Source organism: Anarhichas minor, unplaced genomic scaffold (assembly GCF_050575085.1).
Source record: "Anarhichas minor isolate MPS153535 unplaced genomic scaffold, ASM5057508v1 ptg000006l, whole genome shotgun sequence".
Classification (NCBI taxonomy): domain Eukaryota; kingdom Metazoa; phylum Chordata; class Actinopteri; order Perciformes; family Anarhichadidae; genus Anarhichas; species Anarhichas minor.
In genome coordinates, this window is record NW_027466452.1 from 2,042,768 (window position 1) to 2,057,500 (window position 14,733).

A 14,733-nucleotide genomic window follows, 5' to 3' on the forward strand; every position below is an offset into this window, starting at 1 on the left:
AACATCTAAAAACGAAATGGCCTTCCTTGTATACAATTTGCAGTCATATAAATAGTCCTTTTATCTGTGAACTTGAACTTGTCACGTGATCGTGCGTGCCATTACAAAAATTCAGAGGTGCACGACCAAGCACTTGCGCGCTGGCCCTGATTACGTAATTTCCTGGCATGCGCCGGATTCACTACGCTTTAGTCTGAGCTTAAACCTCTGTTCAAACTGCTGCTGCTTTGATGCTGGGTGAACAGATGCCTCCCCAGATTACCTGATGGGTTGCTGGTGTGACCAATCCCATGTGCTCAGTGCCCCCCTATATGATCTCCCCCAACCTAAGCTTGGGGATCCGCCTCCTGTGTTGGATTGGCTTTGCTGTTTCCCCTGGTTTGCCACAACATCTATAACTAGAAAATGCATTTCCTGCTGAAAATGCGTTGGAATGCTGAAAGCTGAAATGAATCTCAAAAACATTGCTGAAAATAGATATCCAATTTAAAAAAAATTGCAAAAAGCTTAATAATTCAAAAAGTTGAAAGATTATAAATATGAAGTCATATGTAGCTGAAAGTATGAAGAAGGCTTTGAAAGTTGAATAAGTTGAACAGGATTTGAAGATTTTCTCCATAGAGATCCCATTCAAAAGAAAATTGCAAATAGCTTAATATTTCAAAGAATTTAAAGATTACAAATATGAAAAGTCATTTCACCCCTCTCCTGAAAGAGCTGAATATTTTGATATTCAAATGGTTTCTGTGGCTTAAAAAATTTCATCAGTGGTGATATTTGTAGTAGTAGAAGTTGTAGTAGAAGTATTATCAGTAGAAGTATTAGTAGCATTAGAATAAGTACTAGTAGTAGCAGTAGTGATATTTGTAGTAGTAGTAGAAGTTGTAGTTGTAGTAGAAGTATTATTAGTAGTAGAATTATTAGTAATTAGAAGTAGTAGAAGAAGTAGTATCAGTAGTCATAGTAATAGCTGTAGTATTGGTCGTAGTATTTAATATAACAGTAGTAGAAGTAGTAATGGCAGTAGAAGAAGTAGCAGTAGTAGTAGTACTAGTAGCAATCGTACTAATAGCTGTAGTAGTATTACAACTTTTAGTAGCATGAATAGCAGTAGTAGTAGCAGTTGTAGTATAAGTAATAGCAGTGGTGGTAGTAATAATATTGATGGTAGCAGTAATAGTAGTAGTAGTAATAGTAGCAACAGCAAAAGTTATTGTAGAAGTAGTAGTAGTAGCAGAAGTAGTAATACTATATTAGCAGCAGCAGTAGTAGTTGTTGCAGTATTAGTAAGAGCATTCATTTTTTTAACAAAAAAGCCTAATTTTGAGCTTGTTTAAATACAGTTAAACCATGGGGCTTTTATTTTGAAAGGGTGGGGCTGGGTGGGGGGGGGGGAGAGGGGGAGAGGAGACATCATCATAATGTTTGACACACAGAGGTTATTAAATGCCAGGCTTCATCACAAGCATTTCAGTTAGAATTCACTCTTTGGGGGTTGTATTTTGAAATGGGGTGTGTGTGTGTGTGGGGGGGGGGGGGGGGTCCTCTAAAAGTCTCTAAGACCTGAATGACTGTATGAGAGAGACACACACACACAGAGAGAGGGGGAGGAGTGTATCTGCCTGTGCCAGTGCCTCTCTGTGTTTATCAACATCACTAATTAGCTTCATCAGAAACACCTGTGTCCTTGCAGCCTTTTCATGGAGATTAAACAGGGAAACACCTCTCAAACAAATCCTCAAAACTCCCATAACCGTAGCTCCTATTGCTCCGATATTAATAAATGAGAGGAAGGATGAGTTGAAGAACAGATCCTGTAAAAATTGTGTCTGTAGTGTAAAAAATGTGGCTGAACTGGCGATTTAGAAATGGGGTACCGTGTTCTGTGGAAGATGTTTTTGAAGTAAAATTTAACATTGGTCTCTATGGAGCAGAAAGTTGGTTTTCCTCTCAATTACAGGCTTCTGTGTCAAATGTGTAAATCTGTGGGATTCCACAGTCATTTGTCTACGACAAGGACAATATTAGCTACTTCTACATCCAGAAATGATGCATGAAGAGTGAAGATTGTGGACACAGTGGCAAAAGACAAATGTTTTTTTCACAAGAATCTCAAGCTGCTCTTCACTCTAGCGGTGACATCACGCACTCTAAGCTGCGCAATACACACCCATTATAAAGTCAGAAAAGGAGTGAAAAAATCATAAAAGTTAAAATGGGACAGTTCAAAAAGTATAAAAGATATCAAAAAGCTGAATAATGCGGCAATAGATCAGGGTTTTCTCAACATTTTAAAGTTTAAATGGTGTCTGTAGCTGAAAGTATGAGGAAGTAGAAGGATTTGAAAGTTGAAGAGGATTTGAACATTTTCTCCATAGAAACCCATTCAAAATAAAAATTGCAAAAAGCTTAATAATTCATAAAGTTTAAAGGTTAGAAATATGAAACGTCATAGCACCCCTCTGCTGAAAGAGCTGAACATTTTGATAGTTGAACGGTTTCTGTAGCTTAAAATATGAAGGAGCAGAAGAGTTTCAAAAAGTGTACGGAAGAAATATAATATAAGGAAGAATAAAGATTTGAAGAACAATAGTTGGAATGCTTAACAGCATTCCAACAATTATAAGAAGAAGTATAAAGATTTGAAGAACAATAGTTGGAATGCTTAACAGCATTCCAACAATAAAGATTTGAAGAACAATAGTTGGAATGCTTAACAGCATTCCAACAATTAATACTATGCAAACCATCGTGTGTTGTGACATTCTTGGCAGTCCTCTCTTCTGCAGGCCCGACCTCCCAGCTTCCCTCCATGGCGGCTGGAGGCTGGTCTGCTGCAGCCCTGGAGGACTTTGCTCTGTTCCAGAGGAAGTGGTTCGAGGTGGCCTTTGTGCTGGAGGAGCGGCGACCCTGCGACCTCCCTGCCTTCCTCCTGCCCTGGCTGCCCAGCCGGCCGGCCTCCTACGCAAGTAGGCACAGCTCCTTCAGCCGCAGCTTTGGAGGACGCAGCCAGGCCGCCGCACTGCTAGGTACACCCAGCCCACACCTGATCCAGTCCGATGCAGATCATAAGTCTGTACTTCAGAGAGTTGTCTGGGTCCAGTTTTTACATCACACAAAGCACAGAGGGTGCATTTGTTCAAGGGCTCTTGGTCAGGTAGACCTGATTGTTTGTATAGACTACTGTTCTATACAAACAGAAATCCTAATTGGCTGTTTCAGTGCTGCTGCTGATTATTAATGCACACATTACACAGTTGGCCCAGCCCAATATCCACCCTTCACCTGATGCAGGAATGAACTGAGCATGCTCAAATGAGCCCTCGATCTTCCATACAACATTCATCCACATCTACCTCTTTGTTTTCGGTTGCTAATGTTACGTAGTGAAAATGCAAAATTACTGGATTCAGTTTTTACATTTTAAATAGGCTGTCTCAAATTTGTATCATTAGCTGTACATGTTAGCCTTTACACTTGACTTTACAATTAATTAGATACAATGTAAAATGGCTATGACAAAATTAGCCAGTAAATATAATTAGGCTTTTGGCAGACTACAACAAATTCATCATTTTCCAACTCACACGGTGGGATTCCTACTATCACCATAGAACTGCTTCTGTGACCTCATATAACATTTCATGACATCATATTTGTCACCGTCCATCACCCACATCATCTCCTTGTGGTGGGACAGAGATACTGGACCCAGCTCTCCTGAGGGTGGACCGTAGATCTGCATTGTTTTCTCCAGTGTGTAGCGCATGACGAGAGTCTCTTACCTCTAGCTGTAGAGTGATCTGTCGTCCACAGCCCTGATCGGTGTGATCCCCCGCCCCTTCCAATTAGTGCATGCAGCGGGGTTAGTGTGTAGCTGATCCAGGAGCAGTAATTGGTTGGTGTGGTGTTTCAGTGCATGCTGTGGTGTTAGTGGCTGTGGTTCAGTAGTGCTTTGGTGTGCAATGTCCTGTCGCGCTCAGAAACACCGTCACAACACGGCGCGTTGGAACGGTGTTTCTTCTTCGGCTCCATTCTTGCTTCATGCGACTGCTCAAAGCTTCATTTGTCACTTTTGACCTCGGCATATTTGGAAATGCTTGCGTTCTTTAAAGCAACAACTTTGCAAGATGAATGCTTTCCAATTTGTGATCTGACCTCTGGTGTCCTTGAATAATGTGATGCTGAAGTTGTTCACTAGACACTGGCTGCATTCATAGTTTATTTGTTGTTCTAATTGCTCTTTATTAAACCTGGGATAATGCAGACATTCATGCTGTTTCAACTTGATGTAATCCTCGCTCACCACCTGCTCTCACTACTCCTGCCTGCCTGCCCATCATGCCATCCATCTCCCCTTCTTGTGCTTCCTTTGCCTCCTGTCTTCCTGTCTCTCCACCTGTCTCCCTCTCTCTCCCTCCCTCTGTCTGTCCCCCAGCTGCTACGGTCCCGGAGCAGAAGACGGTTACTCTGGATGTGGACGTTAACAACCGCAGTGACCGAACCGAATGGTGCAGCTGTTATTACCACGGAAACTTCTCACTCAACTCTGCCTTTGAGATCAAGCTGCACTGGATGGCCGTCACTGCTGCAGTGCTTTTTGAGATGGTATCTAGATGTCTTTTTCTTTTTGTTTTGGTTAATTGTCAGTGGGTCAAATTCTTCACATGTCAAGAGACTGTAGCGTGAACGGGTCCTGCCCTCGTACCTAACACGGTGGTAACTCCGTTAGTAGTCCGACCAACCTTCGTGGGTTTTAGTGTCCCACAGAGGTGTCAGAAAAATACCTTCGGCCTTTTATCTCACCCCATAGCTGAGTCGTTAGGATTTCGGAATTATTGTCTTTCTGAGAGTCTTGTACGGCTGCGCCCTAGGCGCTCTCAGTAGGATGTAACCCTAACACTCAGTATGAGTAGTTATGTAGATCGTCTATACTTTAATATTGCCTATTTTATGTTTCTCACCATTTTGACTAACACTGCCAAGTCTTCACTTAGGGAACTTACTCTGGTAGAGTCGCTCGTCACCTGTATCACACGTTTGAGGGACAGGGGAAGAGGGTTAAACTAGTCTAAAGAACCAGAGTCTTTAGTTTGGGTCCCAGACACTTACAAATGGTAAGGCTGTGGTTTTATTAAAGTTTTCTTACAACAGTCACATACAACAATCTCAACTCAATGAAACGGTCTCAGTGGTTCAAAGGCTAATACTAGCAATCCTAATTTAACAGGTTTTCCTCAATCAGCTTTCGCTGCCTTTAAGCTTGTCTTCTTTTAGCAGAAGCGTAGTCTAGTCTCTAAGGCTGGAAGAGTTAACAGTCAGCTTTCGATTAGAGTTTTTTTTTTTTTTTTCTTTTTTTTCTAGTCTGTCTTCTGATAGCAGAAGGGTCTTCCAGTCACCTCTAAGGGTGTAAGACCTACTTCTCTTAGTTCTAATGCTGCTCCACATGGAGACACAGAAGACTTTATACATCTGTTGTTTTGACACACCTTGAAAAGATGTCTAAAACCAGATGAGCACTGACACCATAATACTTCCTGATCACTTGCTATCAACAAAATCTTTTCAATCACACCCTAAATGCTCAGTATCAACACAAAGAAACACGGAGCAACAACACAAACTCTTTTGGTTGTCTGGCAGCTAGTGACACACAAGCATTGAGGAAATTACAAATGTATTCTAGTATTCAAGTATCAGCAGGAAGAGGAGTAGAGGATGGACTCAATGATGCAGTGCACCATCACCATCAAGTTGTAGTTTTTACTATTTTTGAGATTGAGATTCGCCCGATGTGGCAAACACTTGTTAGTTTCCTGGTTTCCAGTCGGGACATTGCTGTGTTTGAGTGTTTGATGCAGTGCATCAAAATCAAGGTTGTTGGTAATCATTGACGTATCCCAGACTGTGAAAAAAATCCCCCTAGCATACAGAAAATAATTCCATTTAATTTTTCCTTTATAAAAATAAATATATTTAAAGGGTTATAATTCTGAAAATGTGTTATTCATGATTAGGACAGATGTTGGTTAAAAGATTTAACTTGAAAGTAATAATAATATATAGTTGAATGCTATTCAACACTCTTAAGGACATCAGAGCAACTTTTTAAAGTGTAGGAACTTTCTAGTCAGCTACTGCTGAACATTTCAGTGATTTGATGCTAATTGTGTTTGTGTTTGTTTCTAACTTGGTTACTACAGCAGAGACGGAGAATATCTTAATAATAATGGGCAACTGTGGCTAAGTGGATAGCAGGGCCGTCCTTCGATCAGAGGATCGGCAGTTCGATCCCCGGCTCTGGCTCGCATGTCGATGTGTCCTTGAGCAAGACACTTAACCCCAAAATTGCTCCCGTAGCTGTGCCTACGGTGTAGAAATGTGATAGAATCTGAATTATAAGTCGCTTTGGATAAAAGCGTCTGCTAAATGACTGTAATGTAATGTAATAAAACGGGTCCAGTTTCACACTGAACTGCCATTTTGTAATCCGTTATCGTCCATCAGGTTCAAGGGTGGCACAGGAAAGCGGCCTCCTGCGGCTTCCTGTTGGTCCCTGTGCTGGAGGTTCCCTTCGCAATGACGTCGTACCTGTACGGAGATCCACTGAGAGCCCAGCTCTTCATCCCTCTGAACATCCACTGTCTGCTAAAGAACGCCGGCGACAACCTGTTCGAAGGTACAGAAGCCGTCTGACTTCCTGTCTGTGATGTGTACAGCAGCTCAGTCACATGTTGTCGTCTGTTTGGACTCATCCAACAGGTTTTGAACCTGAGACGTACTGGGACAGGATGCAGCTCTTTCAGGAGGCCATACTCTACAGGTTGTTGTTTTACATTTCATGGTATATTTATGTGTGTGTCTCAATCCCAAGGACACAATGGGGCATTTTGATAACAGCAAATTAACTTTGTAAACACAGGAATTATGTTTTGTAGAGACGTTATAATCACTCAAAGGATTATTTCATTTGAGCGAGCAAAAGTTTTATTTTCATCTTGATCACTGTGTTACAGATCACAGCCACACCTCATATTATAAATAGTTTTGGATGCATAACCAGTTTAATGAACCTTCATGACATTCCATTTGTAAGTAAAACCCAGCTATCTTGGTAGGTAGCTCGCTAACTCCTGCTGGATACCTACCTTCCTTCATTTCATCGTCTTCTGTCTGCTTCTCTCTAAAATCACTGTTTTTAAAATAAATAGATCATATTTCTTCAGTGGATGCAGTTAGTGACAGTGTGGGCTCCAAGCTCTGACAGCTTGACTGAGTAGCAGCAGGAGGCGGGGCTTATCAAAGGGTCAATTGCCAGTTACACAGCCATGGCATTATAATCAGTTTAAAGGTATAAAATTGAAATGGTAAAAAAACATAGAATGTTTAATCCCATAATGTATAAACCCTTTTCATCACTTATGAATATGAATATTAGAAGTGTGTAGCAGAGACCCTGCTCTCTATCAACATGCTTTTGTATGCCGAGACCTAGCGGCAGGTGTACGAATACGCATTGGTACTTTTGTAACTGTACACCAAGAGTGTACTTGGATGTTGTTTACCAACAGTATGTGATAATTGCTGCATGGTGTAACTAAAATATAACTGTAGCGCCTGTGAAAATGTTAGTAACAGCTGACTAGCATAATAATGACTAATGACATTTCATAGCAGGCTTTAAAATGAGATGTAGTACGCTCTATTCAACAAAATGATATCTTATCTCAACTTTTTTTTAAAGGAACTCCATTGATGATTATATTGTCGTATCTCGGTAGCTTGAATCATCAAGTTATCTAACCAGCTCAAATTAAACTTAACATTTTGAGTGATAATGCATTCTCTGTAAAATATAATGTATTTCCATGCAGTTTGTATTTGTGCTCCGGAATGAGGCACAAATATAGCACCATGCTATGTTACAGTGAATTACAGCGTGTCAGAGTTACATCATGCAAACGTGTGTAAATGTTGTGCTCTTTCTACCAGATTTGGCTTCGTGCACGACAAGGTTTCTGCTTCTGCTTTTAATTTCCCCTCTGAGAACAAGCCCCAGTACATCCACGTAACAGGTTTGTCACATCACATAAATAAATAAAAAACGTCTGTTTCCTGGAGGCCGACGAGCTTCAATCTGCCTTCTCCTCCGTCAGGCACCGTGTTCCTGCAGCTGCCGTACTCAAAGAGGAAGTACTCGAGTGGGCAGCAGCGCCGACGCAGAAACTCCACCACGTCCAACAGCCAGGGCCCGTACGGCGGCGAGGAGTGCGTCGGTTACTACTGGGCCTACAACACCATGCTCACCAAGGCCTGGAGGACAGGCGTGCTGGGGGACGAGAGGCTGGCCGACCGCCTGCTCAGGGACTTCTCCGACTTCTGCGCCAACAAGGACAACAGACTGCTCCACCTGTGGGACGGCTGCCAGGAGAAAATGAACGCCAGCGCTCCCTGACGGGAGGAGAGACGACTGCAGGACAACAAAACGTAGACCGTGGAAACTCTTTTTAGTCTTTATTTATCCAGCTCAATTTTGGACTCCGAGTTTCACACGGAGCCGTGACAGACCTGCTGCTCCATTGATGAGAATCAAGTCTTTGGCCGTTTTCCAGTATTAAATGTTTGATTCTCTTGACACTTTAAATATCATATTCATGCCTTAAGAGCAGAGATTCTGCTGAAATTATGTGTTCTGTTAATTCTTTGTTTATTTTCACACTGTAACTAACAGACACTTTTTTTTTTTTTTGAACCAGTGAAACCAGGAGCTCTGCTGCCCTGTTTAGCACCAGACACTTTTAGACTTCCGCTAAGTTTCATTGACACCCTCCACCTGTCGAAACCTCCAATAAACAAGCACCTCCTGTCAATTTCAGCCAGTAGAGTCACGAGCAGTGCTCTAATGGGGAGAAACTGGATTGGTTTGACAAAGCAGATCTGAGTAGATTGTTGAAAATCACCAGTTGTGTCACTGATGAAACAATTAATTTTCTATAAAGAGCAAAACTAAGAGAAGTCAACTCCGGATGCATCCAAAGTCCATAACCATCCAAATCTGATCTGATCAGGTTTTTCACTGATTACATGAGTATAGGTAACGCCCCCTAAACACCATATAAGGACAGGTGTTGTGCCCTGTGCAGATACTCTGAGAATTGGAGAGATGCCACCACAAATGTGCTGTGAGAAGAAGTTCAGTAGCGAAGTCGAGGTTCTGTGAAACAAACTTAAAGTAAATGTGTGATTTTCAGTACTGACGTTACATGAAAATCTAAGAGCAGTATTTAAGCCATTCAGAAGCTTAAGTCCCCCATTATCCGAGGTTTTTATAGTCAATAATGGGATTAACGGATCAATACTATTTTTTTAATAATCCTATAATTACTCTAAAACATATAATAATCTAAATTTGTTTATTAGATGTTCAAGCATTTCTTCAGTGAGCTTCAAATTCCAAATTTCCGTTTCCTTGCGCTGGATAAACAAGACTTTTTTTTACTATTTTGGTAAGAGAGCTCGTAAAATGTTCTCTTACCAAAGAGAAGGGTAAAGATAAGAAAACATTGGTGAATCCCAGAAAAGAATGGGTACTAACAAAATAAAAATAAATCGTGGATATGAACAAAAATAAGAGTAATATTTTTTTTAATGTCCCAGCAGACTGCTGACTCATCATCTCTTTTGATGACCCTGACAGACAATCTCACCACAAGATCATTTTAAGATCACGTCTTCCTCAACAGAACAAGTTGGCCCGGTTGTCAAGGAAATGCAAATTTCCCAGTTGTCTTAACTTCTCGTCCATGTTTGCTCACAATCATTTTTCACATATTTCTTCTGAAATATGCCTCAGTGTGAGTTTGTTTTCAGGTCATTAAACATGTCACTGACCTCACAACATATGCCCAAACCCATGTTTTGTCCATAACTCAAGAATTTATATGCCAATTTCACAAACAGAATCACAAAGTTATAGCAATTTTATAATTTTATAATTTTTCACAAATACACGATGTATTCTAATTATTTTTCCCATTATCTTATGTTCTCATTGCACAGCTACTGTCTTCCTCAGTTGCTCTGCTTCCAGTGCAGCTTGTTTTAAGTAGAGCTTTTATCCAATCAGATTTCACCTCTGTGTCTCTAGGTAAGAACAGAGGCAGAGGCCTGCAGACTCACACGTGCATCCATGTGCAGTTTAAGTAAATGGGGATGATATTGTTGATTGTCATAGTCTTCAACCAATCAGATCTTTAGTTTGACATGTGTATTCTTTGACGTGCCAGAGCTACCGAGGTAGTCTACAAGTACGTCAGCATTAACGTGCAGCTCAGCAATAACGTGTGCTGTGATTGGTCAGTGGGCTAGTGTCACTGAAGCAGCTAGCAGAAGTTAGTATTAGTAGTAACAGTTCAAGTTGAAAGATATGTAAGAAGTTATGACATTGACATGACTTTTTTTGCGTTTTGCTTGGTGTAGATTCTTTTTTTTTTTTTTTTACCTAGTTTTTATTTTTTTAACACTCAATGGCTGAAGGAGGAGAAACGGATTTCTCAAGAAGGACATTTCCAGAAAAGCTGGACATCGTAAGAAAGGGTCGTCCAACCCCACAGCTAGCATCCCGGACCCAGCCAGGAAAAGGATTTGTACGAACAGTATTCCTGGCTGACAGCGTCGGAGAAGTGTTGCACATGTTATGGCTAAGAATGCGTTTTATTTGCAACTGAGCGTCTTGATGTTTGGACCTACGCTATGCTAACCTGAGGTGGCTAACCAAGTATATAGTATAACCATAGCGCTACAACTCAATGAACACGTTCGCAGGAGGACCTCTGGCTGGAATTGAACCGCACCCATGTTCTGTGCAACAGGGGTATTCAACTAAAATTACAAAAGGTCCAGATTGAGACCTTGTTTTGAGATTTTGAGATTGAGATTGAGATGTGTTTTGGATCATTGTCCTGCTGCAGAACCCAAGTGCGCTTCAGCTTGAGGTCACGAACAGATGGCCGGACATTCTCCTTCAGGATTTTTTGGTAGACAGCAGAATTCATGGTTCCATTTACCACAGCAAGTCTTCCAGGTCCTGAAGCAGCAAAACAGCCCCAGACCATCACACTACCACCACCATATTTTACTGTTGGTATGATGTTCCTTTTCTGAAATGCCGTGTTACTTTTACGCCAGATGTAATGGGACATACACCTTCCAAAAAGTTCAACTTCTGTCTCGTCAGTCCACAGAGTATTTTCCCAAAAGTCTTGAGGCCTGATTACTGCCACACCTGTTCTCAATCAAGAAATCACTTAAATAGGACCTGCCTGACAAAGTGAGGTAGACCAAAAGATCCTCAAAAGCTAGACATCATGCTGCGATCCAAAGAAATTCAGGAACAAATGAGAAACAAAGTAATTGAGATCTATCAGTCTGGAAAAGGTTACAAAGCCATTTCTAAAGCTTTGGGACTCCAGCGAACCACAGTGAGAGCCATTGAGTAGTGTGATGGTCTGGGGCTGTTTTGCTGCTTCAGGACCTGGAAGACTTGCTGTGGTAAATGGAACCATGAATTCTGCTGTCTACCAAAAATCCTGAAGGAGAATGTCTGGCCATCTGTTCGTGACCTCAAGCTGAAGCGCACTTGGGTTCTGCAGCAGGACAATGATCCAAAACACACCAGCAAGTCCACCTCTGAATGGCTTAAGAAAAACAAAATGAAGACTTTGGAGTGGCCTCGTCAAAGTCCCGACCTGAATCCGATTGAGATGCTGTGGCATGTCCTTAAAAAGGCGGTTCATGCTCGAAAACCCTCCAATGTGGCTGAATTACAATAATTCTGCAAAGATGAGTGGGCCAAAATTCCTCTACAGCGCTGTAAAAGACTCATTGCCAGTTATTGCAAACGCTTGATTGCAGTTGTTGCTGCTAAGGGTGGCCTAACCAGTTATTAGGTTTAGGGGGCAATCACTTTTTCACACAGGGCCATGTAGGTGTGGATTTTTTTTTTCCCCTTAATAATAAAAACCTTCATTTAAAAACTGCATTTTGTGTTTACTTGTGTTATCTTTGTCTAATATTTAAATTTGTTTGATGATCTGAAACATTTAAGTGTGACAAACATGCAAAAAATAAGAAATCAGGAAGGGGGCAAACAATTTTTCACACAACTATATATATATATATATATATATAAATAAGTGTTTCATCTCTCCAGTTCCCTCTGACTTTAATTGTTTCCATAATAAAAGTTCAGATTATGAAAAGACAAATCTTTCTAATAAATGAAGAAAGTTGTTTGTGGTCCTTTTGTTGTTCGGTCTACAATGAACATTTATTTAAACCAGATGTTGAATCAGAAAACGAATCAAATATAAAGCTTGAGTTTAATCTGTGATCAGTCTTCACTGTTTACATGTTGAAAAAAATCTCATCAGTCCGATCGGCTGCAGCGTCCAATCACATGACAGATGAACAATGAGGGGGCGTGTCGGCCGTTAAAAGTCTGTTGTCGTGGGTCCTCACTCATGGCTCCTCAGAGATCCCTCCTCCCTCCTCAGAGCTAAATAAGAGCTTTGGGACGGCCGTCAATATGGCGGCGCAGAACAACTTCCAGTTCAAGCGAGGATCGAGGAGCGAGGAAATGACAATTAAGAGACTTGGGATGTACCCACGGTGTGTGTAAACCTCGCTCGAGTCAGGAAAATTGTCAGAATACCCATATTTGATTGGCTGAGCTGCATCACCTGATGTGATTTACAATGCATTGGTCGGTGTGTTTCCTGCACCGCTGAACAAGTACCGTAACGGCTGAATAAACTGCGCCGGTTAAAGTCCAACTCACTGCCTAATATGTTTAATTCCGAATTGTCTTTCGGTTCCGTGGTCCGGGTCCAGATGCAACTGCGTCTGGGTCCTGATCACGGTCCACCAATTGGGGACCCTGCAACCTCGTCATTAAACTCTTTGTAATCGAAGAAAGGAGGATGGACTTTGTCTTTAAGTGAACAGCAGCTTTGGTAAGTGAACTGCTTTTGTGTTTATACATCTGCAGTGCTACTACTGCAGTGAAACTACTCTGTTCATTTGTCTATCGTGTCGTTTTTATGATATGGTTAATATGTTCCCTCTGATGTGAATAATATTTGAATGGCTCGTGCTCTTCAGTGTGTGGTGGAATCAGTGTTTTAGCGCCACAGGTTTGCTGGATTGATTTGTCATGCTTTGTTGTCATATAAATATATGTGACTGGTTCTTGTGAGTTTATTTTTGTCATTGTGTTAATTATGTTGATTTTGACTATATGCATTGTCCGTTAATGACGTAGCATCCCGTCATGCGCGGGGTTAGGGTCGGACATTTGATTCTCTGTTTGGGCTTTTGTTTTCTTTTACAAAGCAAGAATTATGGTCTGGAGGAATGGGGATTGTGTGGTGATTGCTTTAGCCCTGTTTGAATCACTAGGTAACAGCTAAACACTGCAGGGAGAGTTTGTAGTGTGTGCTGCTGTTGTTTTCCTGCTAACCTAGTTTAGCGCGCCTCCCAGAACACACGCGCCTCACCAGAGTACAATGTTTTGTTTCCGGGGTCAGATTGTCTCTTACGTAGTGGGTTGCCAGGTTGAGCGAAGTCCACCGAAAAAACATAATATTTCCCACAATTTAAGCTTCTGTATTTTCCAAATGCACTAGTATTATTCAAACGTATTGTTCGGTTCATAAGCCTCGTACCGAACGGTTTAATACGAATACGTGTATTATTACACCCCTAGAAACAAATAACCTGTAGCTGTGGCGTCATAATAAGGTTATTAGGAGATGGTTCAACTGTAGGACAGCACTGAAGGCCCAGGTATAAAATGCACGGCCCGCCATTGTCTGAGGCACACCAGGCGTAATTCTAGTTAATTTTTTTTTTCTCACGATACGACCATGTGGTTATTATGTGCTTCACTTTCCTCTAAAGCTAAGTAAACGACTAACAATTAGGAATTCAAGTCAAACATGGACACATTTCCAGCTGCACCTCATGAAATCTGTTTAATGAGCATCTCTTCACAAAACACCAGAGAATCAGAGAAGTCACCGCAGCAACAAAGACATAAAAAGGAAATAAAAACATAAAGTTATCGCTGAGATGACTGATTATCACGCAGGTCACAGAGCGCTTTGGCACCATCGGTCGAACAAGACTTCAACACCAGTGCCAGTTCGGATCATTTACCAGTAGAATTCCCTCACATTATATTATATGAATACACATATTTTAGGGTTTATCCCTTTTAAAGTGATTTTATATCGAATACAATTCTGCTATTCAAGTTTCTTTTGATTATAAAAATATTCTTTAAAACCATATTCCATTTGGTCTGTAAGTAAGTAAAACAATGTACCAAGAAAAATAATAGAAATAGAAATAATATCACATCATAATAATTTGATCCATGAGTGAGAAGCCTCCCGAATACGAGTCTAACTGATCCAACACAATGAGGCACAAGCACAAGTTATCCCAGTTCAGCTTTTTGGAGATTTTTTTAAATTACCAGACTGAGATGAAACGTTTTTTGGGAAAACAGGACCTATGTTGAAAATGGCTAGAACTACAATGTCCCTTCTCAGCTCCTATGGATTCCCCGTTTACTCCTGTAATATCATCAGGGTCAAAGTGCACCAGTCCAGCAGTCAGTCAGGAGTTACCCTGGTACCTCTAAAACCAAAGAAGAAGAATCTTATAGAG

At 41.1% G+C, this 14,733-nt stretch overlaps 2 protein-coding genes across 19 annotated transcripts in view; one reads left to right on the forward strand and one right to left on the reverse strand.

Annotated features, from left to right (window-relative positions):
- The window catches only part of depdc5 (DEP domain containing 5, GATOR1 subcomplex subunit), a 44,140-nt gene extending 32,100 nt beyond the window's left edge, over positions 1–12,040 (forward strand). For 10 of the 17 annotated variants that reach the window (XM_076079015.1, XM_076079014.1, XM_076079013.1 and 7 more), the window contains 6 exons: positions 2,775–3,029; positions 4,439–4,608; positions 6,508–6,679; positions 6,763–6,823; positions 7,993–8,075; positions 8,157–12,040. In XM_076079015.1, coding sequence (XP_075935130.1) covers positions 2,775–3,029; positions 4,439–4,608; positions 6,508–6,679; positions 6,763–6,823; positions 7,993–8,075; positions 8,157–8,455 — 1,040 coding nt within the window. In that variant the 3' untranslated portion in view covers positions 8,456–12,040. Of the gene's footprint in view, positions 1–2,774; positions 3,030–3,797; positions 4,347–4,438; positions 4,609–6,507; positions 6,680–6,762; positions 6,824–7,016; positions 7,092–7,992; positions 8,076–8,156 lie in introns of those variants that run through there. The other 7 variants (XM_076079017.1, XM_076079033.1, XM_076079025.1 and 4 more) reach the window with 5 other exon arrangements.
- A 1,966-nt stretch (positions 12,041–14,006) lies between these two features.
- mfsd12a (major facilitator superfamily domain containing 12a) overlaps positions 14,007–14,733 on the reverse strand; it is a 14,662-nt gene continuing 13,935 nt past the window's right edge. For both annotated transcript variants that reach the window (XM_076079034.1, XM_076079035.1), the window contains exon 11: positions 14,007–14,733. This exon is cut by the window's right edge and continues 142 nt beyond it. The gene's annotated coding sequence lies outside the window, so the exon portion shown is untranslated.